The sequence below is a fragment of the Malus domestica genome, chromosome 06 (genome assembly GCF_042453785.1).
Source record: "Malus domestica chromosome 06, GDT2T_hap1".
Taxonomy (NCBI): Eukaryota; Viridiplantae; Streptophyta; class Magnoliopsida; order Rosales; family Rosaceae; genus Malus; species Malus domestica.
In genome coordinates this window covers 11,236,128-11,262,302 of record NC_091666.1, presented here as the reverse complement: position 1 = coordinate 11,262,302, position 26,175 = coordinate 11,236,128, and the positions used below count along the sequence as shown (strand labels likewise).

The 26,175-nt window shown below is 37.8% G+C and overlaps 1 protein-coding gene across 1 annotated transcript; it reads left to right on the top strand.

The window, feature by feature from the left end:
• Nucleotides 1–238: 238 nt before the first annotated feature.
• LOC103437137 (axial regulator YABBY 1-like) lies at nucleotides 239–3,451 on the top strand. Its single transcript, XM_008375587.4, has 7 exons — nucleotides 239–680; nucleotides 853–1,020; nucleotides 1,221–1,344; nucleotides 2,453–2,501; nucleotides 2,681–2,756; nucleotides 2,898–2,972; nucleotides 3,118–3,451. The coding sequence occupies exons 1-7, from the start codon at nucleotides 582–584 to the stop codon at nucleotides 3,190–3,192; spliced, it is 666 nt and encodes a 221-aa protein (XP_008373809.3). The 5' UTR covers nucleotides 239–581; the 3' UTR covers nucleotides 3,193–3,451.
• The last annotated feature ends 22,724 nt before the right edge of the window (nucleotides 3,452–26,175 follow it).

Sequence of the window (26,175 nt, the reverse complement as noted above, 5' to 3'; positions counted from 1 at the left end):
TCTCTCTCTCGGGAATGCCAGCCACATACATGTGTTTATCATATATACTCTATAATTAACACCACGCGCATGTTAGACACATTTTTTGGTGGTACTCATTCATAAGGTAAATATCATAAATGTTTGTACGCATGGACCGTATGTATGTCATAACATTATGTGCATGGCATGCATGTATCGTGCATACATATGATCATGGTCATCATGACCTTATAAACAAAACTGGGGATGGGGGCCAGGGCAGAGGAGGTCACCAATGACCAGGAAGAGAATTTAAAGGGTCTCAGATCGATCTTTTATCCCATAACAGCCCTCTCTTATATCCATCAGACCAAATACATCACCTTCCAAACCCCTCTCTCTCTCCCTATTTCACTCTCTCTCTCTCTCTCTCTCTCTCTCTCTCTCACCTTTCTTTCACACTGAACTCATATTCAAAGAAAAAAAAAACAGATCCAAGGTGGTGGTTAAGCTGTCATCCGTCAATCAATCAATTAAACACTCAAGAGACCAATCATCAATCAAAAATTATTTTCCTTTTTTTGTTATAAAAGTAAAGGAGGAATCACATCCAAAAAATCATGTCATCCTCTTCTGCTTCAACCTTGTCCCTCGACCACCTCCCTCCTTCCGAGCAGCTCTGTTATGTCCATTGCAACATTTGCGACACTGTCCTTGCGGTACCGTTATTTATACACTCTTCGTATTAGTATATTAATTTGATATTTGAGTACCCTTTTTCCAGACTGATATATATCTGCTCTTTAATTAGCCCTAGTTTTTGCTAATGATTTAATTCTTTGTTTAATTTAGTGATGCTTGATACTGTTTGATAAATGGTGGTTGAATCAGGTGAGTGTCCCTTGCACAAGTTTGTTCAAGACTGTGACGGTGCGATGTGGGCACTGCACCAATCTGCTTCCAGTGAACATGCGTGGGCTGCTTTTGCCTTCCCCAAATCAGTTTCATCATCTTGGTCACTCTTTTTTCTCTTCCCCTAGTAATTCCCACAATCTTCTGGTAATTAAAACAATTAATTTTTGCTTAGTTTTATTCGGGAAGTGATTTAATTATTTGCTTAATTCTTTTTGGGAAGTCAAACTATCAAAGGATTATTAAGGGAAAAAAGGGTTGTATATATGGATATTTCCCTCTTATTCTTACCCTTTCAAGTATTGTATGTTTATATGTTAATTTCAAATGAATCTGGGGTTGTGCAGGAAGAGATTCCAAATGTTCCGACCCCAAATTTTCTGATGAACCAAACAAGTGTGAACGACTTTGCTGCAAGACCAAGAGGTGGACCTGATGAACTTCTTCCAAGGTCTCCAGTCATCAACAGACGTAAGTAACTTTACTTTTGTTAATTCCTTAATGTGTGTACCTCGATCAATCCTAGACCTCCTTCAGACTGCTCTATGCAATAAGAGCCTCCCTAACTAGCTAGCTTTCAGTTTCAGTCACGGAAAAGTATTGATGAAAAACGTCATGTAAATACTGATCATATGGCGTTTCTCACACAATACATATATCTGCCCTAAAGAAACTCACACTATTATTTTTCAGTGATGGTGAAAGATATAGACCAGCCACTTTTGATTTATCCTTCCCTCTAAATCCTTGAAGTAAATATATACGATCCAAGGTCCTTTTGTATATATGGTGGTGGAGGAGAAAAGATCTGACGATGAGATAACCAACTCCTCTTATGCTTCCACTTCCATGTCTGGGAAGCTATCCACTATCATATATCTAGTATATATAGTAATCAACTTTGATCGTATACCCCAATACATTCTTCTTCTTTTTTAAGCAAAACCTAACAAATGCAGAACTCTTCTTGATTTCATGACAGTCCTTTTTCATACAACAAATTAATATCTTCGTTTTAGTGATTAAATGAATATATTAACCAAAGGATGGCAAGTTGATATATTTTAAAGCCTAATCTTCTTGAAAATTCTTCCCACCCATGTTTTTGCCTTGCACCTTGAAAGTTCTTTGAACATATAGAAGGCCATATACAAAATATATACATATTGTTGCTGCGATTTTCCGAGGACACTAACTAACCATGTTTTTGAAGTCCTTTTGATAAAGAACATCATAAAAGGGTATTGTCCGCCGCCCCCACCCCTCGTTGTAGATGGAAAGATTGTCGGACCACCTTCGATCTCCACCGCAATCATAGTTAGTGAAGAAAAAGCATTTTTAGATGGATCGATGATAAGAGTGCATAACATTTAGACTAGAGAAAGAAAAGATAACTACTGAAGTGACAGTACATGCAAGATAGGGTTTGGCGAAAGACCCCATAAAGCAGATCAATTCCCCCACCTAGGATTTTCTAATTAAGAAATGACGATTTAATTTAACTTGAATGTTTTTTTGCTCTCTCTCTCTCTCTCCCCCTCTCTCTGCATGTTTGTCTGTCTGTGCATGCCATGTCCAGCCCCGGAGAAGAGACAGAGAGTCCCCTCTGCATACAACCGTTTTATCAAGTGAGTAATCATGTCAACTATCTTTCATTTCTCTCTTTATCTCAGACACAAACATACGTAAATAAATTAATAATAACATATAGAATATATATGTAGTTGTTAATTAATTGATATATAGACTCGCCAAATTGATGCAAAATATATGAGTGATCGATTCATCTGAATGTGTATCTATGCAGGGACGAGATCCAACGCATCAAGTCTGTGAATCCTGATATATCCCATAGAGAAGCCTTCAGTGCAGCTGCTAAGAATGTAAAATTGTTTAATAATATTTTCTGGTGTTATTTCTTCTTTACCAAATTAAGGTTTTTGGATTTTGTTATAACAATAGTCCCTGTAGTGTGGGGTCCTTTGATACGCGAACCTCTTAATTTTTGCCTTTCTTTTTGTCAGTGGGCTCACTTTCCACACATTCACTTTGGTCTCATGCCTGACCAGACTGTGAAGAAGACAACCGTTCGCCAGCAGGTTACCCCCCATGCTGTATATTAACCCCATTCTACTAATTTGGGTTGCATAATTAATTTGTCAGCAAGATTAACTAACTAATAACTTGTTTTTAATTATCGTATAATTTAATACTAATGTTGTGGTTTTAACTGGGTTTGTGCAGGAAGGAGAGGATGTTGTGATGAAAGATGGGTTTTTCTCTTCAGCTAATAATAATGTGCGCGTCTTACCTTACTAAATCAGAGCTGCAAGCTGCAACTTGATGTCTTTGTGATGGTGGGAGACATGTTTGAGGTCCAAATGCTTAATTATAATGATGCCTAAGGACTCTATCTAGAGATCTTTTTAATGTTGATAACTGGTTAGATGTAGTTTCAAGATTTTAATATCTAAAGTTTGCTTAAAACAGAACCCTTGTATTTTGAAGACCTTATCCTTTATTATGTTATGATCAATCCAGTGAGGTGCTGATGATCAATCCACTACATTTCCGTGCATCTTGTTGATTTTAAAATCTATTTTTGTGTTGTTTGTTTTCTTAATTATTTAGTGAGTTGATATTAGCACTTTAAAAAAAATCATTATGTAATTTTTTTCACGTTTGAATTACATGATAAGTTTTTAGAGTAACATCTCCCTCTTTTAATCTATATGTTATCATGTCACACTAGCACATAAATGTTAATTAGCATGATCATGATACATTCATATATATATATACACACACACAAGCGATATTGAAGAGTGAGTATGAGCTATACAAAGTCTCTTGCATGCATTAACTAGTAAGTAATTTCTCATACTTTTTCTTGCTTTCTTAATCTCTGCACATACATGTATGCTGGTTCTTAGAAATCCCATAATTATAATTAATGTCTGACGTTATTAATGTTTTCCAATTGGCATGAAGTTATGAACTTAATCGAGTCAGACCAATGTAAATGGAATTTGAATTTGTTTAACTTAATGCCATGAAAATAAAAGATATTGCTGTTAAAATGATACGTTTTCCCGTGAAGACTTACGTTTAACTAAAGGGCATTTTGATAAAGGAAGATGTTACAGAGAACATCTTTTCATACTATCCCTTATAAATTATAGGGGTTTTTTAACTTTAATCCTTCAAGAAAATTAAAGTTTAAGATAAACATGTTATTAGATTACATATTGATTATAGTCTCTCATTAAATATTAACCAAAAAAAGTGTTTTTTTTTTTAATTTATTAATTTTATTTAACATTCTTCAAACTTGAAAGACTCAATTAATGTACCTAAATGTTAGTATCAAATGTATTATATTGAACTAATGTATTTAAAAGTTAGTACCAAAATGTATGTACTGAAATATATGCACTAAAATGTATTATATTAAATTAATGTACCTAAATATATGTACTGAAATGTTAGTATCAAAACTTATGTACCGAAATGTATTATATTAAATTAATATACCTAAATGTTTGTATTGAAATGTATGTACCAAAATATGTGTACCTAAATGTAGGCATTGAAATGTATTATAATAAATTTAATGTACCTAAATGAAGAACAAAAAGTACATTAAAATATATTGTATAACAAAAATTAGTTTATCTAAATGTTTACAAAAAAATATATTACAATAAATGAAATGAAAATTAATACATTAAAATTAGGAAGAAAAAGAGAAATAATTAAAAAAAAATTATAAATGAGTTTATTATTGTATCAAGGGACTAAAATTATATTTTGATCTTACTCATGATTTTAGTCTAAAAATCATCTTTACCAAGGATTAGAATAAAGTTTTCTATAAATTATACGATATGGATGGTTGTATTCTATTAAAGAACTCCAACCATGAACCCCGCATCATGTGGTTTACCAAAGTTGATTTTAAAATATGATCTTTCTAGCATTTTCCCTTCATAAATATTTTTGTTTTCAGTTTTCAATTTTTAACTTTTAGTTAGTAGTTTTTTTTTTATTGAAAATAAAAAAAATACATATTTTCTGATTTATGATTTTCTAGCTAGTTACCAAAAAAGTTTCATTTTTCAATTTTTATAAAAGTGAAAACAAAATTAAATTGAAAACAAAATTAAATTGAAAACGAAATGATTATCCAACGGCCCCAAAGTTAATAAAAGAGATCAAACGGCCCCAAATTTGTGATGATTAAACTTCAATATAGAGTGATCATTGAGTTTCCATCCTAGAATTAATTGACAATATGCAGAATGTCAACTCATTATAAATTCTTACAAGATTTTATTTCTTCCGAGGTACTTGCCTTTGACATCCTTATAGACAGCCAAACTGAATTTCTCTATGTTCATTAGTTAAGCACCTTTACTTATGAGTTATATTTTATATCCACGGCATTCCCCAACCAAAGAAAGAAAGGATCATGTAAATGTGTGGTGTATTTTAAAAAACATTATTTTGTCTTCACATTCACACATGAGGAGGCAGAATTTGCAGGATTTTCCATTTGTTTGTCTCTTCTAAGGTACTTCAAATTATACACTAGAAACATGCATGATTGTCTCCTTACGTCCCGTTACCTCAGTATTTGGCAATTATGCATTTACATTGAGGAAGTGCATTATGGCCCCCTAGCTCGATCGATTTGCCCAATTAATAATGTAGATAATTAAACAGTAAAATCATGCCCCCACAAAACGAAATGTGGCCACGCAGCTGAATGGTGTTCATTGCGATTTGCATACCATGCATCTACTATAACACGGAGACAGAAATTATTGAGAAAATGGACGTACGTGAGCAAACACATTAGTCAATGCCACGATGTAAAGTTAAGGTCAACCCAAATTGTGCAGAGGGATGCTATATATAGACAACAAATTGAACAAATCGTATCTATGGACCACATTTATCAACGCAACTCAATTCTGAGTTGTAGTTACATAGATAGTTAGACTTCACAAATGTAATTCACAGTACATGTTAAAAGTATAATGATTCTACTGAATTGTCTAGCTTGAATATAAGAAAAATTCTAGGTGTAATCTTTGTATATATTGGATGGATAATGCTAGGAAGACCAAAAATTTAAATTAAATTTACAAACCAAATAATGTGGCTATTAATGATTGGATTATTACTGTGTTGGTTAACATCTTTATTTTCTATTGGTGACACATCATTTAGTTTGTAAATTTGATTTAAAATTTGATCCATAGGACACTTCAGCAATTGCTGAAGTGTTAAGATGTCTGTTTTAATGTATAAAAGCATTTTCCCTCTCTTGTGTTAGATACGGTTTTGTAAGAGAATATAGTTGTGATGAATTGAAGCTTATCCTTTATTTCTCTTCAACCTTTCTCTCAATCTTCTTCTTACTTCTTCTTCGATTGTCATTTATGTTCATTCTTTTAAGTTAAGATGGTATCGTAGAGCCAGTCTTGTTTGCGCTTTGGTTCTTGGATGGATCCCCACCCACTACTAGAAAATAAGGCTTGCCCTACAAACCTTTGTGCGCTAGAACAATTTTCGTCAGATAAAGGCCCTTTACTCGACAGATATGTCAGTTGGTAGGGCGAAGACGGTTAACATTTAGGGTTTATTCAAAACCTTTGTGGGACAGATGATTGTCGTAGGGCAAGTAATATGTCATCAAGCAAACTTTTGGCATGAAGATGGAAAAAATGCCGCCCAACATAAGAGGGTTTGCCCAACAAGTTGGGTATTCGTCATCTAGGAAGCATTTGCCCAACAACACGAATCGTCGGCTGATGTACTGTCGGTGGTCAAAAGTCTGATAATGACATGTAATAAATATCCATTGACACAACCTTTGCTCGACATTTATCTATTACTTACCCAACAGAAGGGTTCGTCGGTCAAACCTATATTTATCAATTTATAAACCCGAGCCTTCCTATTCTTTTTTCTCCTCAATACCTTCATTTTCCTCTTCCCACTCCGTGTCTTCCTATTCGAATGGCTAATCATTCACTCATGGGTAGGTTGGCAAGTTACAACGTTGTCAATGATCTTGGTGAAAACCTATTTTTCTTTCCAAATCAACCTACATTTAATCTTATACATGATTTCAACTTAATTTTTGTCATGTAATATAACTTTATTACTAAGAGTCTTCAATACTTCTGTAATTCTTCCACATGCAAGATATCCAAGTAATTTTGGGACATCACCTTCATCGACATAGAGAAATTACTCAAGTACTCCCCAAGGCAATCCTTATAATCCCTTCAAATTACTAGTTCTAATATTATTATTAGCAATCTTATAGTTGTTGTGAACCACCCCAATTGACTTTATAATTTGTTACCAGGAAGAATATCCTGCAAATAAAATTTAACTTTGCACAGTAGACTAGTCAAATGAGCTAGTTAACTAGTTACAAGTTAGTCAGTGACAGAAAGTGCAGTTGCAAGAATGAATCCTAATTGACCAGTACGTCCAACTAAACAGAGTATGCCCAGATCAATTTCACAGCAATTCCTAAACTTTTATACATTTACATATCAGTTCATTATGCAATTGGCAATGACAAAGCAATTATAAATTAAAGTATGCTAGATTGACTAGTCAAGTTCACCAGTCAACTAAGTACAGATTCATCAATTAATCAAACGCAAATCTACGAATCAAACTTAGTTCACTACAAGTTATCCTAGTCAACAACAAATCAGTTCATTGCTTATCATGCAGTGTAAAGATAGTCGCAAACACATATCAAATAAAAATTGATAGGATGTATGAAACATATGCTAGTAAATCAGATATGTGAACAAGTTTATGAACCAAAGAACACATGAAGTTTTTGGCCGAAAAAACCCACCTTTGGGGTTAAAAAATGGGGTACTCTCCACTGAGTCCAATCCACTAATGCAAATAAGGTTCTAACAAAGTACCACGCAAAGCTCAATTCCTAGACCTAGTCTACGGAGTTGTTTTGCCTTTGTGCAACCTTACTTTGGATGAGATGAGATTCCTTCGGTCTTCACGAGGTGGCAACTCCTCCTAAACTCTTCACCTTGTGCCATTGAAATGGAGTCATCTCTAGTCTTCATAAGATGGCAACTCCTCCTAAACTTTTCACCTTGGGGCACCGAGACCAACACCAACAAATGCACATGATATGATAATGATGATAGTGTGTAATCTGGATTCAATGACTAGTTAGTTTCTTTAGTCAAACAATTGAAGGAAGAAACTGACTTGAATTCAAAAAATGCGATCAATTTAAAGATTTGAAACTTGATGAACTTGACCACCAAATTAAAACAAAACCATGAAGACAATGGTACCCTAATATGCAATGATTGGGTGTTTGGTTCATGAACATGGTTTGGCTAGGGTTTCAATGAAGAACACAAGAGGTAACTCAAAGCTAAAAACACTCTTTGTAGAAAATGTAAATTTCCTAGCCAAAACAAATGAGCTTATAAAATGGATTTAAGCAAGCAATTTCAAAGATAGATCTATAGATATTCGATGAGAACATTACCCATAAAATATGTTTGATGCTCCTAGGGGATCTAAGATGGAGAAGAAAAAGTAAAGCTTTCAAAATTTTCCAATCTCAGTCCCAAAAGCAAATGAACCCTAGATTTTTCTTTTAAAGAGGGCTGAGTTTTAGACAAGAGGGGGGAACCAAAAAACGCGTGTCAAGTTCACAAACAATCAGGAAAGATCTAGGGTTGAAAATCCATGCTTGGAAAAAAGTTGTCAGATGGCTCATATGGGTTGTCAAAAAGTGTGCCCACTTGTTCGAAAGCAGCGAGAAGTTATGACGAGACAGAACCACTAGACAGAATGAATTGGAAATATTGGCATGAAATGCATATGTATAAACAAACCTTTGATGTGAGAAGTTCAGCTCTTGAGAGAATATTTCCAATAGCAAGATCCAAAAATTAACATTGAACCCTAAATCTATCTAGAGCATTTGTGGTACAATTTACAAGATTTGACAAGGAAAGCCAAATAATAATTCTAGAATTCACAATCTCCCCTTTTGGCTTTCCTTGACAAAATAACCAAACCTATAACTAAATTTACTCCCCCACACTCATGAGAACCCAAGGAATGAATCTTGCATAAAAGTACTCTTGGCAAGAACAAGTGAAAAGTTATCATGGTAAAGAATTTGTAGAGAATGTAAATTGTAACATTGTGAGTGATTGCGAATTTTAGTTTCAATTTTGTCTGCCCTATTTTGTCATGGCAAAGACAAAAGATTTAAATGGAATGACATGCCAATCACAAACAGAAGTGTAAAAGAAATAACACAAAGACATAACAATCAAGATTAAACACAAGGTTCACAATATAGCATGGCCACTAAAGAATGACTGATAGATGATTTTGTAGTAATAGTAACAACAATCCAAGAACACAAGTACAATAAGAGCATGATAGTCAATGCAAACCATAAGGTACAATTATCGGTACCAAGACAATTAAAGCAAGTAACTTGTCTAAGGAAACTGTTCAAAAAAATAAAAAAATAAACGAGACAAAAATTTCTTCATCCTTGGAGTCACCAGACAAAGTCGAACTAAGTGAATCACCATCCTACCATTCTTTAGGAATATACACATGCACCATTTTGTTGTCAAACAAATCATACCGGGCTTTAGGTAATCTGACCCATTTCCTTTTTGGTGCAGAGACGGTAGGCATCTTGGCCTCAACAGAGATCGAAAGAATAAAGTGGACGGTGGAGATGAAGGAAGATGGAAGTTTTGATGCCTTAAAGGATTAAGGATGATTGGAAGGTTGGGAATGAACTTCAGAAGCAACAATTTCAATTTTCGAAGATTCAAAGTGTGTTCTTCGGGAAAGAACCAGAGACAGAGTTTTGGAGCTAGGAGACAAAGCTTGATGAGCCGACATGGTGGTAGGAGAACGAAGCTGGTAGTGGAAGGATTCAAAAGGAGAATGAAGGCACATTTAATCTTAGAAAGGTTAAAAGGTGTTGAACACCTAGGATACAGAGATTAAAACCGAAAGATCATTGATATAAATACCCTTGATATTCTTCACTTTTCTGACGAGAACCAGTGACTCGGCTAAAGAGAAAATTGTCCAATTAAAACCAGTTTTGTGCAAGAGTTCAAATCAAAGTATCCAACTAATTGAGACAACACATAGAAGCAAAAGAGATCACAGAAGAAAGTCAAAATCTTAGCACTAATAAACTACAGCTAACAAGACAAACCATGAGGAAATGAATGAAGAAGTAGCTTCAATATCTCTGCTTCCAAGAGAGGGTAATAAAAAATAAGGACTTGAATTAGAAACATGCAATGCAACACTCAAAAGACAAATCTTCAAGGTCATACATGGACAATAATCTTAAGATTAACACTTGCTCATGATGCAACAATCATGTGTCAAGGTATAGGAAAAGGGACAGGTTCTTGAAATCATAGCTCCATGCCACTAGGCCCAAGGTTAATTCAAGGGCTAACCAAACTTTTAATAATCTATTAAGCTTAAGAAACAACACTTAAAGTATGAACAAAGGACAAGACTACAAAGAGCAGGACACATGCCTTGAAAGAAAAGTGAACTTTGGTGTGGACCTTTGAGTGAGGCACCAATTTGAGATAAGCCAAGGTCAATTGAATGAAGGTGAATTTTTTATGAGACGTCATTTATTTATTTATTATTATTTTTTTCTTTTAGAAATTTGAATCCATGACCTGTAGAGGGGATCCTGAAGCACAACCTCATAACCATGGAATGCCAAATTGATGGAATTTTCCCATTTTTTATTGTATATGATTTCTTTTCAAAGAGACCCTCTCATACAACACTCTCCCATTTGAATTTTTTGTTTTGATTTGGGAAGAGGAAAAAAAGAAGAAGAGAAATGACACATGGTTTAGATTATAAAGTAAGTGAAGTCACTACAACTTAATCAAGACCAAAGTCAACTTAACCCTCAAATCAACCTAAGCTTTTGTGAGGTCAGAAAAATGATTTTTCAAAGGCTATCTGAAGTAATAGGGAGAATCTTTGACATCATAGTGAAAAATTCTACAAGGTTAATCCACAAATTACAACAATGTATGATAATCACGAAATGCATACAGAGAGCCAAACATTATTATCTGATGAGTTGATAGACAAGACAGACACAATCACAGAGACATAACATGCTAGAAAAACTTGGAAGCATAGTTATTCAACCTATTCAATTAATAGCACAGAACCCAATAGACCGCCTAAGTTTTTTGTACCTTTGATTATCCAATGCATTTGTGAGACAGCCAGTTAGCTGTTTTTCAGTTGGCACAAAGATTAAGATAAGGAGTTAACCAACCAAAATATCTCTAATGAAGTGAAGTCGTGTGCCAATATGTTTGGGTGTTGAACGTTAGACAAGGTTATTTAAGATGTCAATTTCGCACATATGATCACAATGAACACGAATGACAAATTGAAAGACTCTGAAGTTATTTAGAATTTCTATCAACCAACTCACCAAGACACAACTCCTCCTAACAGCAACAAATATTGCATTTACAGTTGAGAGTGGAACATATCATTGCTTTTTTACTATATCCAGCAAATAAAATAAACTTCATCTCGCCAAGAAACAATATTTGAGTTTGATCAACAAAGTCCGGTTTCATCGGTCGAGGAGCTTTGGAGATTCCAGTGTAAAACACTCTCTTATGAGACTCTACAATATGCTTTCCATGTTGTATAACGCATACATGAAACACACACCTTTAGGAATATCAAGAGTGTAGCAATTGTTATCTGATATTCGAACAACCAACATGTTCTCCCCATTTTTATCTACAATCCTGCAACCCCTTTTTGAGAAGCAAACTTCATCAACCACGTCATCATATAACTGGCTAATGCAGATGAGGCTAGTTTTCAAACCATCTACATAACTGACGTTTTCAAGCTGAGGAAGACCAGAAAAATTGACAGCACCCTTTTCAATTCTTTGAGATTTGTCCCCATAATCAAACACAATGTCACCATTGTTAAGGGGAGCAAGACATAAGAAAGCATCTTTGTCTACCCACTGTCAAGATGCCACATATTTAGTTTGGTAACGAAAGATGCATTGAGAACAACCAGACAATTGTTTGAAGCTTTCTGAATCTATTTGTAGTGTGACTTCACATTTCTAGATCTGGATGACTAAACAATTAGTGCAATTCTTTTGACTTTAGTGGCTAGTCTATCAATCGAATTCTTCAAGGTGTCCCTCTTCACATTGTGAAGTATTCTACACTTAGGTCTAATATGACCCACTTTCCAACAATGATGACATGTAGGAATGAACCATTCCACTGAACAAGGATTGACTTTAGTTGCCTCGACTCTTGATTCCTTAAAAACTTTGTCTTGGTAACCACAGAGCTTGAATCATTTTCAACAAAACCAACACCACTTTTGTCGCCATATAGTTTCCTATAACTCAGCTTTTTGGTTAATTCTTTCAACATTAATGGTAAAAGGAATGATTTTGTTGTTCGCCACATTCACTGCGGATAACTGCTTCAAGATTAACTTATGATACATAACATTGTTTGCCTTCAACACTTGAACATGATTTAGCAAGTTTTCTTGAGATTTCTTCACGTCTTGATGTAGACATGTAAATTTCGTTGCATGCAAATAATGCATTACAAAGCTCCACGTGGCATATGACTCATTACAAATAGATAAGTCCTCAGTGACATGTGGCACAAATTAAGCAAAGGAAGAATAAAACTTTCCCAAATTTCGGCAAAGGGGGGGATCTCTCCTTAAAATCGGCAAGGGGCCGAAATTGCTCCCAAAACCGGAAAGAAAGCTAAAGCACCTTCACAAAACAAGCAAGAATTGAAGATTGCTCACAAAATAGGCAAGAAAGCCTTATAATTCAGCCAAGCAAGGGAAATGGCTTAAATTAAGACACAAAACATGCCTAAATTCTCCCATGAACGAATCAACACACAAATCAAAACCAAATCCATCCAAAAGGAAAGCTATGAGAAGTTTATAAATACAAGGTCGACAATTTCTACATTGAAGGGCTAATACGTTGCCAAATCTTTGAAGACTAATACGCTGCCAAAGCTCTCTTCGAAGAGCGTACAACCAAGATGAAGCTTTCTTTCGACTAAAGCCGAAGCATTCCCTTGAAGAATCAATGAGCACTTGTGTCGATTCCTTCAAGACTTTGTTGCAAGCTCAAAACTTGTGACAACGTTCGATTCAAGATCAAGTCACCAAGACCCTTGAATCAACGAAATCCTATATCAACACTACCTTGGCCATAACTTTGAGGTGAAGACCATCTAAGCATCATTTCAAGCTTAAAACTTGAAGCAATCATCAATCGTTCATCTGAGATCAAGCCATTGCAACCTTTGGATCAACAACCTACGCATCTACATCAAATTTGAAGACTGAATCAGAGGAAAATTGTAAACAGAGATTGTAACCTACAAATTCAAATCAATACAAATTTACTTTGTACACGTGCTCTTGTTTCATTCGTTGCAGAATTTTCGTGTTTACAAATTTGGCATGCTCGGTGGGACCTCTCTGCCTCTCATCTCTGTCTTCAAATCCATAAGAAGCAAAATGGCATCAAGAAAGGATCAATTTGTTCCCGTAACCAACGCAAAGAGCAAGAACATCATTGCCGTAAATGGTGGCACTTTGGGCGTTGCAACTTGAAGCAAGGCAAGGGCTCTATTTGCCGTGCCCTCCACTTCTACATCAACCTTGCCGAAAGAGCAAGAGCACCCGAGGCACGAGCCCGTGATCACCTTGGCCTCGCTAAGGGCACCAAGGGAAGAAAGCCTGAGGAGGTACTCTAAGTCCTTGACTTTCGATGCCGACTGAAGCAGTCACTCGTATCCTATAGCCATGCAAGTCATGACTACTGGTGCAACTTCCATCGAGGAGCAGCTGGCTCAAATGAATGAAGTAATTGCAAGGCTAATAAGGACCGCGGAGGAAAATGACTTACAAATTGCCGTACTCATTAATAGACTGGAGGCGCAACATGATGAAAAAGCTGACCACGACCCAAAGGTTGACCTAAAAAAGAAGGAAACTAACAAAGATGAGAAGCATCCGATAGAAAAAGCTAAGGAGAAGGTGCAAGGCTAATAAGGACCGTGGAGCAAAATGACTTACAAATTGCCACACTCGTCAATAGACTGGAGGCGCAACATGATGAAAAAGCTGACCACGACCCAAAGGTTGACCCACAAAAGAAGGAAACTAACAAAGATGAGGAGCCTCTAATAGAAAGAGCTAAGGAAAAGCTGGACTAAGCAATGACGTTCATGGGATCTATCTCTATCCAGCAGCTGCAGGAGATGATCACTAGCACCAGCAAGGCGCGATACAAAAGGAGCTCATATGACTCCGTTCTATATTCAAAGCATTACTCTAAGAAGATTGACACCTTAAGGATGCCAAGGAGTTATCAGCAGCCAAAATTCATGCAATTCGATGGAAAACGGTAATCCTAAACAACATATTGCCCATTTCATCGAAACTTGTAACAACGCTGGGACAGAGGGAGATTACCTTGTCAAGCAATTTGTGTGCTCATTGAAAGGTAATGCCTTTGACTGGTACATTGAGCTCGAGCCCAAATCTATCAACATATGGGATCAACTTGAAGGGAATTCCTCAACCGCTTCTATAGTACTCACCGCATTGTAAGCATGCTGGAGTTGACAAGTACGAAGCAGTGGAAGGACAAACCTGTGGTTGACTACATCAACAGATGGCGTTCATTAAGTCTGGATAGCTTTCTGAAACCTCCGCCATTGAGATGTGTGTTCAAGGCATGCAATGGGGGTTACATTACATATTCCAAGGCATAAAACCGGAAACGTTTAAGGAGTTGGCAACTCGATCCCACGACATGGAGCTAAGTATCGCCAATCATGGGAAAAATAAGCCAATCACCGACTTCATGAAAGAAAATGTGTTTACTCCAAAGATGGACAAGACTGGGAAGAAGCTCACTAAGAAAGCTTTTACCGTTAACGCTACCCCCATCAAGACCTCCTTCGTGCCAGTCAAAATCTCCTCCAAGAACAAAGCAAAGGAGATAAAGTGAGGTGAGCCTCCTCGCACCCAAGATAGGTACAAAAACACCTTGAGGGAACTGGAGTAAAAGACGTACCATTTTCCAGACTCTGACGTGGCCGCAATGCTAAACAACCTGTTGGAAAAGAAAGTAATCGAGCTGCCTGAATACAAGCACCCTAAAGAGATGAATCGTGTTAACTATCTTAGGTACTACAAATACCATCCTATCTTGAATCATCCGGTTGGCAAGTGCTTCGTCCTCAAGTAGTTCATCATGAAGCTGGCACAACAAGGGCAAATTGTGCTTGACCTTGAAGACAACTACAACACATACTACTACGATTGCATTTGGATCATTCGATCTCGTGCCTCTTCAATTAACGCTTGACCATTCCCGGGGAGCTCAAGCTACATGACACCTTATGCACAACCATCACTGGGGGCAAGCGACCAAAATGCACCTACTGACGATGAAGAAAGGTAGACACTGGTGACCTACAAAAAGACAAGAAAGCCAGGACCACAAGCCACAAGGCTAAAGATGGAGCAATGGAGGAAGCACCACCGTCGTAACAATAGGAAGCCTAAAAGAAATGTAAGAGCTACTAAGCCAACATACGCTAAGGAACCTATAGAGCAAGAGCCACCCTAGTCTCCTTGCACGAGTACTTCTCAAAAGACTTCTTACAACAGTGCACTGCCGCTGCCTGCCACATAGTTGAAATAGAGATAAATGAGCCCTCAAAAGGCAAAACTATCACTGTCGTGAAAGAGAAGACCCTCACACCCAAAGAAGACCTAATGACATACTTTAGCAATGAGGAAGCACTACGGCTGCCCAAAGAGATGTGAAATGCATTAGTAGTGGTATTGGCAAGTCTCGACGACCATGAGGTGCAAGAAAGCAAGGACGAAGGCTTGAAGCTTCAGCCACATGAATATGCCGAATGCGATGCCACCCATGATGAAATCAACTTCACGGACGAAGACTTGCTGCTAGGGTCAAAGCCTCACAACAACCCTCTCTTCGTTTCTTGGTACGTAAGGGAGCACAAAGTCAACCGCATGCTTGTGGATGGTGGATTGGCCATAAACATCATGCCGAAGTCAACAATGATCACAATCAGCATCAAGGTGGATGAACTATGAACTATCTCTATGAATTATCTCGAAGTCGCCTCCTAATCCAACATTTTAACCAAGAGGAACAAAGAGCAATGGGTATGATCCGAGCTGTGATGACCATTGGCGAATTCAAATCAAGCACGTTATTCCATGTGATTAATGCAAGAACTTTCTTCAGCTTGCTCTTAGGAAGGCCTTGGGTTCATGAGAATGGAGTGGTGCTGTCCACCCTCAACTAATGCCTGAAGTTTTACTGAGAATGAGTGAAGGTGATACAAGGCGACACCAAGCCATTCACCGAAGCTGAATCACATTTTGTGGATGCCAAGTTCTACATGGAGGAAGAAATGGTGCCCGAAGCTCTTCCAAATGAGATAAGATCCATAGGCAAAATCACACCCAAAAAGCAGGAGTGGCAAGCTGTGCCCAAGAAGCAAGAAAGGGAAGCCGTGCCATTTTCAAGCAAAAATGACGATGAGCCTACTAAGCCCACAACAATCAAAGGGAGTGTGACGCCCTCAAAATGACCAAACACACCCATCTTCTAATACATCCTAATGTCGAGAAGAAAGAATGGGCAACCCCCATTCAAAACGAGAACAAGCAAAGCTGACACACAGCTGCATAAGGACATTGTAAAGCTGCCCAAGACAAATGCAGTTTTACCTCTGACACAGTTAAGCAATGCTAAAGTTTCAAAACCACCACAATGTTTCGTAAAACCCCTGCCAAAAAGGGTAGAACCAAGCTCTCTTCCAACCAAGCGACCGAATAAGGTTTCGATCCAAATGCCTAAAAACTCATGTCGAAGGCTGGGTATGATTTTGCCATCTTCAAATCTTGGAAAGAAGAATGCAAACACTGTCAATGACATAGAACGTGACCTCACCTAAACCCACCCCTCAAACGTTAGTCTTTGATAGGCTAAATCGTTCAAAACCCAGAATTTCAGCACTTGATCGCATTAGTGGTCAAGACCAAATTTTCGTCTTCAAGCGGCTTAACACGGCAACACCCTAAAGATCTGTTTTCAAAAGATTGTCAAAACCTAATAAACAAAGCAACATGGCTAGCTTTCCTCCACAACGATCGGCCTTGGAAAGACTTGAAAAAACTAATGAACCTTCTAGAAATAGGAAAACAACGTTAAAGGAAGAAAAGCTCGATGGTCTAGCAGAAAAAGACGACGTTCGAAGCTCGATTCCTTTAAGGATGAAACATCAAATAACCTTAGAGGTTGACACAAAAGGATAACTGAAGGTAAAGAGGCCTACCATCATCCACACTGGCAAATCTTCACGCCAACAAGCCCAATGGGCCAACACTGAAGAGGAGGTCCAAGACGTCTTCCATATCACGATCCAAGAAGATAAAGAAGATGAAATCCCTAAGGATGACGTCACTACTGCACCACTATAACTTGAGGATGGGGGGCAAGCCAAAGTTGATGATCTCAATGAGCTCAACGTAGGCACAAGCGAGGAGCCGAAGCCTATCTTCATAAGTACATTACTAAGTGTGGACAAGATTGAGGAGTACTACCAACTGCTCTTGAAGTACAAAGACGTCTTTGCTTAAACCTACAAGGAAATGCCCCGCCTTGACCCTACCATTGCCGTGCATCATTATGCAGTCAAACTTGGGACGCGACCGATAAAGCGAACTCAAATACACTATTGATCCGAGCTCATTCCATAAATTGAGGCCGAGATTGGCAAGTTAATCGAAACAGGCTTCAATTGAGAGGTGCAGTACCCTAAATGAATCTCCAACATCGTTATTATCCTTAAGAAATCTAGACTAATACGAGTTTGCGTAAATTTCTGAAACCTCAACGATGTTTGCCCGAATGATGACTTTCCCTTGACAATCATCGAAATCATAGTAAACATCGGAGAACCAATTACATAAAAATCATCTACAGGAAAAGCCTACATCCTAGCCGCAATGGATTACTTTTCCAAATGGGCTGAAGCCATACCCCTAAAGGAAGTTAAGAAGGAAACTGTCGCCCGTTTCATGAAATAGCATATCATCCATCGATATGGTGTGCCTTGCTACATCATCACCAACAATGGAAAATAATTCTCCAACCGACTCATAGACGAGCTCTGCGAGAGATTCAAGTTCAAGCAACACAAGTCTTCCATGTATCATGCTTCAACCAACGGTCTTGCAGAAGCTTTCAACAAAACATTGTGCAACTTCCTAAAGAAGGTAATCGACTGAACAAAGAGAGGCTGGCACGAATGAATAAGTGAAGCACTATGGGCATATAGGACGACACATAGGACTCCTACCCAAGCTACGCCTTATTCTCTCCTATATGGCGTATAAGCTATTCTACCACTTGAAAGTCAAATCCCCTAAATAAAAACACAAACACTTTGAAGAATAAAGAGCAAATTCAAGAATATGAATACTTTATTTCTTTAAAGGAAGAATTTGGCTACAAAGCCTTATTACAAAATGAGCAAAAAATAAAATTAAAAAAAAAACAAAGAAGGCTTCAAGCACAAAAAAAATGGAAGACACTACTTGAGAGCTATGTCCCTAAAACTATGGTGACGATATTCAAGCAAGCCTTCCAAAGTCTTCAAAGTCTCTACATCGGTGTAAGACAAGGTGGGCATTTCCATGGCCGCACCTTTCTCTTGCTTTAGGCATGAAACCTTCTCTTTATGCTGAGAAAGTGTAGCTTCCTGCTCCGAGAGAACACCTTGAAAATGTGATGCTTTGGTTTCCAACTGCTCTCGCTCATGTGCCAATGCTTCTAGACGTGCTTGGATGAAGGCCAAAGAAGTCCTTGTATCTTGATAACCTTCCGAAGTAACTTGTTGAGAATACCGAACTTGGGCAATTGATAAGTCTATTGTTGCAAGCTATTGAGCTCTAACCTCTGAACTCAACTTTTTCGAGGAAATAACATGCAATAAAGAATACTCAGGAGTGAGGAATCAACATTAAGGTTATCAATCGCAGAAACAAGCCTCAACAAGTCCTCATTAAGCAACGCAAGATCCTTCAATGGGCACTTTGCAATCCTCTTCTCAATGTGGCTCTTGATGTCCATAGCTGCGCGAAGGTTGATGCGATGGATGAACTGCTCAGTGCCACTGAGGTTCGGCCCTCTAAGAGAAATCTTAGAGCTAGCTGGCAAAAGTGCTGCACGCATGGCGAGCTCTTGCATACCTTCACCCATACATGGTAAACTTGGGCAAATTGACTGATTCGAAACAAGCTCTGTACTTGGTGGGTCCCCAATCTCCTCGTCTATAGGTAGATTGCCTCTAAATAGCATCTCCGTAAAGGAATGAACGCCCATGTTTGCGAAGTCGAAAAAATTAGAGGGCCTAGCCTAAAGAAAACAAAGAAAGGTGTTAGAAACAAAAAGCTAAACCAATAAAAAATAGAAGAAGTCACAAGAAATAAGGAAATACATACATCTTTCTCAAGCGACACACGACCATCAAATTGAAAAGGTCTAAATATTTTCTTTTTCTTATGACGGAAATCAACGTCGCTGTCGCTTGTTCAAAACTTGTTGACGCTACCACAAAACAAGTTCATCCTCATGCGAGTCAACCTCGTCACCCGCCTCTTCAGAAGCATCCGAATGATGATAAGACAAACACGGGTGTTGAGAAGTTAAAGCTACAGGTCCATCTTGCAAAGAAGCTGAACTTGCACAATTAAAAGGTGTTAGCTGCGTAGGAACCGTAGAACAACCCTCTTTCAGCGCATCATTGTGTGAACGAGAAGAATTGGCGCCACTTGTCATCCCAAAGTCTTCATGATATACCTTTGACCACCAACCTACGTAGACACAAGTCACTGGATTACTCTTGAACTCGTCTTTGGCTAGCAAGGTGATGGAAGCATTTTTGCATGAACGGGTACTGATGTGAGAATTTCTTGACACACAAATTAAACCCTCTTTTTGACAATTGTAGTATAGATGTAAGTAGGGTATCGTTCTAGGCCGGGGATTAGGAGGGATTGCTAATCTATTCTAAATTAATTTAAAAATATTAAATAAGACTCAAGGACACAAAATTAGGCTAAAAACTCTAATAACTCGAAACACACTTAAAATGACTCAAAATAATGAAAACAATTAAATTAAACACTAGGGACTGAAATGGACGGAAATTAAATTAAAAGACTAACAATAAAGAAAACTAACTAAATAATATAATTTAATAATGGATGGGTGTTTGGTTTTGATGAAAAGTAAATTAAACTTAACTAAATTACAGAATTGACAAAAACATAAAATTAAGGTAAAATGATAAATGACGGACTAGCTAGAGGGTTCTTCTCCACACATGACACATATGCAACCTAAATTGATTTTCAGTTGTTCTTTCAATAAATTGTAAATCTCAATACTCCAGATTAACCGTGAACAGCACTTTTTTAATCTTCAAGTTTTCCTTAAGTTATTGAATTGGACGGAAAAACGCATACAACAATTCAAAACATTCTTCAAAAGTCCCCAACGTGAAAAGCACAATAGAGATACAATCAAAGATCATTAAACTTTGTGAAAACTATAAGCATTGACGAGGCATTCGTAACTATGAAAAGCATGATACTCTTGCCAAGAATTTACTTAACGTGATTGTGACTAGCAACCTTTACTACTTGTGAAAATAAGTTCATAACGATTAGGTGAAATTCACTTATATTCTAGCATCAAATTCATGCATGTAAATTAAGCATGCACTCTCAACCAACATACACAAATCAGTTTTTATACGAACGGATAAGTAAATTGAATTCACAACTTATGAAATCACAACCGAAGGTAATCAATTCATATTACAAATATATCCATGACTTTGAATTAACCTCTAGCCAAAATAAATTTAATTACACATTATTAAAAATAGAAATAAAATAGAAGTTTAGAGAGATTAAACCGAAAGAGAAAAAGATCTCTGTCTGCGTTTCCACTGAGCTGCCCTCTCGCTGCCCAAAGGCAGCGCCTATCTTTCTGCGTGCTGTCTCCTGCTCGTTTCTGGTTCTCTCCACCCATCACGCTACTCAATGACTCCCTCGCTCACTGACTCCCTCGCTGCAAGGCAGCCTTCTCACATTCCTGCCGTTTGTCTTGCTGTCCTTCCACTCTCTCAAGCTGCCCAATGGCAGCCCGTCTAATCTCTCCCCGCGTTTTCTCTCCGCAGCTTCATGCTGCCCAAAGGGCAGCCCTCCGCCTTCCACCAATTCCCTGCGCCTTTTCTGCTTTGTATTCTTCCCTTCTGCGCCTCGCTGGCGCCCTCTGACTGCCTTTCTTTCTCTTTATTTTCTGTCTTCCTTTCCGCATGTCCTGCTCTTCTTTCTTTTATTATTTCTTTCCGTTTCTGCTGGTTTCTCTTTCTCTCCCGCCAGCAGCCAAGTGCTGCTTTTCCTATTATTTTATGCGCCCCCCAGCTGCCAAAGTAGCATCTGCCTTCCACCTCCTCACGTTTCCACCTTGGATTCCTTCCTTTCCAGCTGCAAAGCAGCTTCCTGTTGTTTTCAGAAGTGAAGAATATGGGAGTCAACGAGGTAAAAAAAATATAAATCATGATGCTCTCTTGCTCCCTCTTTGACCGACTCTCCCCATTTCTTTTGTTTATGCCGTGACATAATTCTACCAATAATCCATGACAGAATGAGAACGACTAAAGCAATTTTCGACGAATTTATTATTTAAAACTCATTTGTGCTATTTTTATTTTCTTTGCATAACAAATCCTATAAACACAAAAATAACGTAAATAGCTCAAAAATGTAAGGAACTAACTAAGAAAAGACGAGTGAATTCGAAGTAAAAATATATATAAATATGATCCGATCAGGTACAAAACTCCGAATGCATATACACGCCTTGCAAGGATTCCAACTCTGCATTTTCCTTTAGCTTGCCTGGCACATGTTGGACAAAACCAAACTACTTGCTAAAATGGTGAGGACTATACGGCTGAACAATACATCGGTCTCCTTGTCGTAAAGAAACATACCCCGAGCAAAGACTTGTAAGATAAGAAATGTCTGAGAAACGAAGGTGTGAATCATCTATGAGTCCTAGCTACACCGAGCCAACCCTTGCTAAATGGTCCATTCTCAAACCTTCGTAACTTCTAAACAAAGCTCGCGCCTGCAAATTATCAAAGCTTTATCCAGAAAGCACGCCAGAGCACTTTGTCATCAAAAGCCCCAGTTTGACTGAAGTTGGTGAAGAAAGTCTTGACTTATCTAAAGTCGATGAAGAAAAATGAGTGTCAAAGTACTTACCTAACCAACCATACACATAATGATAGGGAAGTACTGCAACACGATCTTCAGTGCTCGCTGAGTTCAAAACAATACTCAAGCCATTGTAAATGTTGGATAAAACCATATTAGCAAGGCTAAAAGATTCACTTGTAGCCATCTTGTTAGCCATTTTGAAGTCTCTGGGACGGATAAAGTTGACGTCGGTTTTGGGCAAAACAAACTTACAAAGCCAACAACCTAAGAAAGTGGCTAGGGAAGATTCTTCCACATGCTCTGACGCTATGCCAAGTTCGTCAAACGCTTTTAACTCTGCAGGGGAGCAGCACATAGCTGAATCAATGACACCTGATGGGTCTGAGTCTCCCTTTAGTTTAGTGGCCTTGTTGTGGCCAATTTTCTTCGTAGGCTTCTTGTACTGCTTGGCATCCCAATACCAAAATTGGATCCATAAAGAAATCTTCATGCCTGACTTACCCTGAGCCTCCTAGGAAAGCTTGCGATATGCCCAAAACAAATAGCGACAACTCACAAGCAATCCTCGGGTATTGCAATGAGAAAATTCATCCACACTAGGAACAACCTCGTTATGAAACTTACCTTGGATCGGCAAGCTTCCTATCTTGTGGAGATCCAAAAGTTAAATCGACATCTCCCCTTGAGTTGTGTGAAGTGTGTTGATTGTTGAACACTAATGCTCAAAGAATACACAAAGGACAAAGGATGGCGTTCATAACTAAACAAAGATGTGTACACAACATGATAAAAGCCCACGTTGGTAAGTACATCTTTGGATTGGCTCAAGACATCTTCAAGCCACTCTCAATAAAAGCCAACAAATGCAGCTTCTCCAGTAATCAGCAAAGTACTATTCCAAGTCGCAGCTCAGCTACGGACGCAATCGCCAAGAAGCTTAAATGAAGCAAGTTAATTATCACAAGCATGGTTCGAAGGGTTTAAGATAACAATCCTCAACGTACACACCTTCTTCGTATTTGGTCACCTCCTAAGATATGTCAAAAGACCACAACTTGATGTGCATTGAGTTGTCTTTTGAAGGAAGAACCAGTGCCTTGGGGTCAATCAACAGTGCACAAAGCTTCAACATTGTTCCCCTATCTTGCGAATCTCCTTCCTTTGCAAGAATGGTGATGGTATTGCTCTTAAAGCACTTAAAAAATACCATGGCTACATTAAACAAGCAAGGTAACATAAGCATAAGTGTGGGGCAGCAAAGAAACAAAATTGCTTCACTAAAAGCGAAAGGCATGAGAGACAAACCTCGTAAGCGTTGAAAGATAATGATGACAAAGTCAGAACAATGAGAAGAAATCAGCCATAAAGCTTGAGTAGCACGACAAAGAGGGCATCTACAAGATTGTCCTTCAACACACGCTATAGTAGCAAAGAAAACCAAAATGCTACGCAATCGCACTACACAAACCTGCATCGATTACGCAAACAGTTTCTTGCACTGCACGGCAAAAAAGGCAGCTACAAGATGGTCCTTCATCACATGCTATAGTAGCAAAGAAAACCAAAATGCTACGCAATCGCACTACGCAACCCTGCAACGATTACGTAAGCAGTTTCTTGCATTGTAAGACAACGTCACCACTGAAAGAAAACTGTGACCAAAAGGCACTACACAGCGTAAACCCGTTGCAATCTTTTGCACAACACCACACGGTAAAAGTGATGCACTGCAACAAACATCAAGCGGCAAGCAACATCAACAAGGCACGACAACAAGCACATTGGTTATGCATGGCAATGATGTGAATTGTAAAAAAAACACATACCCAATTGTCCTATAAATAGGGGTTAATTGCTTCCTAATGCTATAAGGGAAATACATACCCAAATAGCAAAAGGAAAATCAAAACAAGAAAGCACATTCCAACCAAAAGAAAGAAACAAAGTCCAAACAAAAATGGCAAGGTTATACACGGCACAAAGGAAAAGCATGCTGTTTTTTGCAACCAAAGAAAACAAAAATCAGCAAAGAGAACAAAAGGAAACAAAAAAAATAAGGAAAAGGCTTTAAAATTTCCAAAACATCAAAGGAAATAGCCCCTTGCCGAAATTCAAAGAAAGAACCCCCTCCAAGACAAGGACAAAGTCTTCAAGTGTCCCAAAACAAAGGGGAAATCCCCTCCTTGCTGTGGAAATCAAAAGGGGAAGGGAAAAATACCCCTCCTTGCCGTGGAAATCAAAAGGGGAAAGGAAAATACACTCCCTCCTTGTCGTGGAAAAGAAAAAAGGAAAGGAAAAATTGCACATCATACTTACCCAAGGACAAGCATGAAATCTTTCCAAAACTTGGAAGGAAATCATCAAGGCTTTCCAAAATCTTGAAGGAAATCATCAAAGCTTTCCAAAATCTTGAAGGAAATCATCAAAGCTTTCCAACATTTTGAAGGAAATTGAAGGAGGTTCCTACCTAAGAAAGGAAAAACACTTTTTCCTACAACCGCAAGGAAAAAAAATTCAAAATACACCAAATGTATTTTGTCAAAATTATGGAAAAAAAATCAATACGCACAATAAGTATGTGCCGATTTATTCATTTCCAAAATTTCTTTCAAGATCAAGCCTCTACGGCCCTTGAAGAAAAAATTTCATTTCATTTTTTTCCTTCAAGATAAAGCCTCTACGACCCTTAATGAAAATTTTCGTTTAATTCAAGACCAAGCCTCAACGATCCTTAAAGAAATATTCCATTCCACAAATATGCCTCAACAGCCCTTGATGAAATTCATCACTTCAATTCAAGACCAAACCTCAACTGCCCTTGAAGAAACGTTTCATTCAAGAAATAAGCCTCAATGGCCCTTGACGAGATTCATCATATCAATTCAAGAAATACGTCTTTACGGCCCTTGAAAAAGCAAATTAATTTAAGATCAAGTCTCAACGACCCTTGAGTTAGATCATTTACATTGCAGGACTTCAAAACACATTTCCTACTTGTGACAAGGACATGCCTACAACGCGCCTTGAGGTGGGGGCATTTGTAGGCATGTAAATTTCGTTGCATGCAAATAAAGCATCACAAAGCTCCACGTGGCATATGACTCATCACAAATAGACAAGTCATTGATGCGTAAAATAACTAAACACACAAATTAAACCCTCTTTTTATCAATTGTAGTAAAGTATGTAAGTAGGGATCGTTCTAGGCCGGGGATTAGGAGGGATTGCTAAATCACTTGGAAACTGACTTGAAAACGTAAAAACAAAGTTTAAAACACCAACTAGACTCAAAGAATGCAAAACTATACTTTAAAACACTAAAACAAACCAAAAGACTCAAAACAGCCCCTAAACACTCAAAACTACCTTAAACACACAATCTGGGCAGTTTTGGGACTCTAACACAAACTTGGACGAATTTTGGTTTTCTAATGAACTAAAACACTTAAAAACATAATCTAAGACAAGTTCTAATTAATATGACTCAAAGAAATAAGATGGGGTTGATTTTGGACGAAAATAATTAAATTAAGAGAAGAACAAAGTAAACAAATTCTTAGACAAATTTAAGTGAATCAAAACAGATTGTAAAATGAATTTGAATGAAACTTATGGATGGAAGGCTAGCTAGGAGGTTATTCTCCACACATGTCACACTTGCATACAAAATGATTTCCAGTTGCTTTTCGATAAGCTATGAATACTCAACGCCCCAAATTAACCGTGAATTGCACTAATTAACCCTCAGTTTTTCCACAAGTTATTGGATTGGATGATTGCATACGACAACCCAAAACATTCCCTACA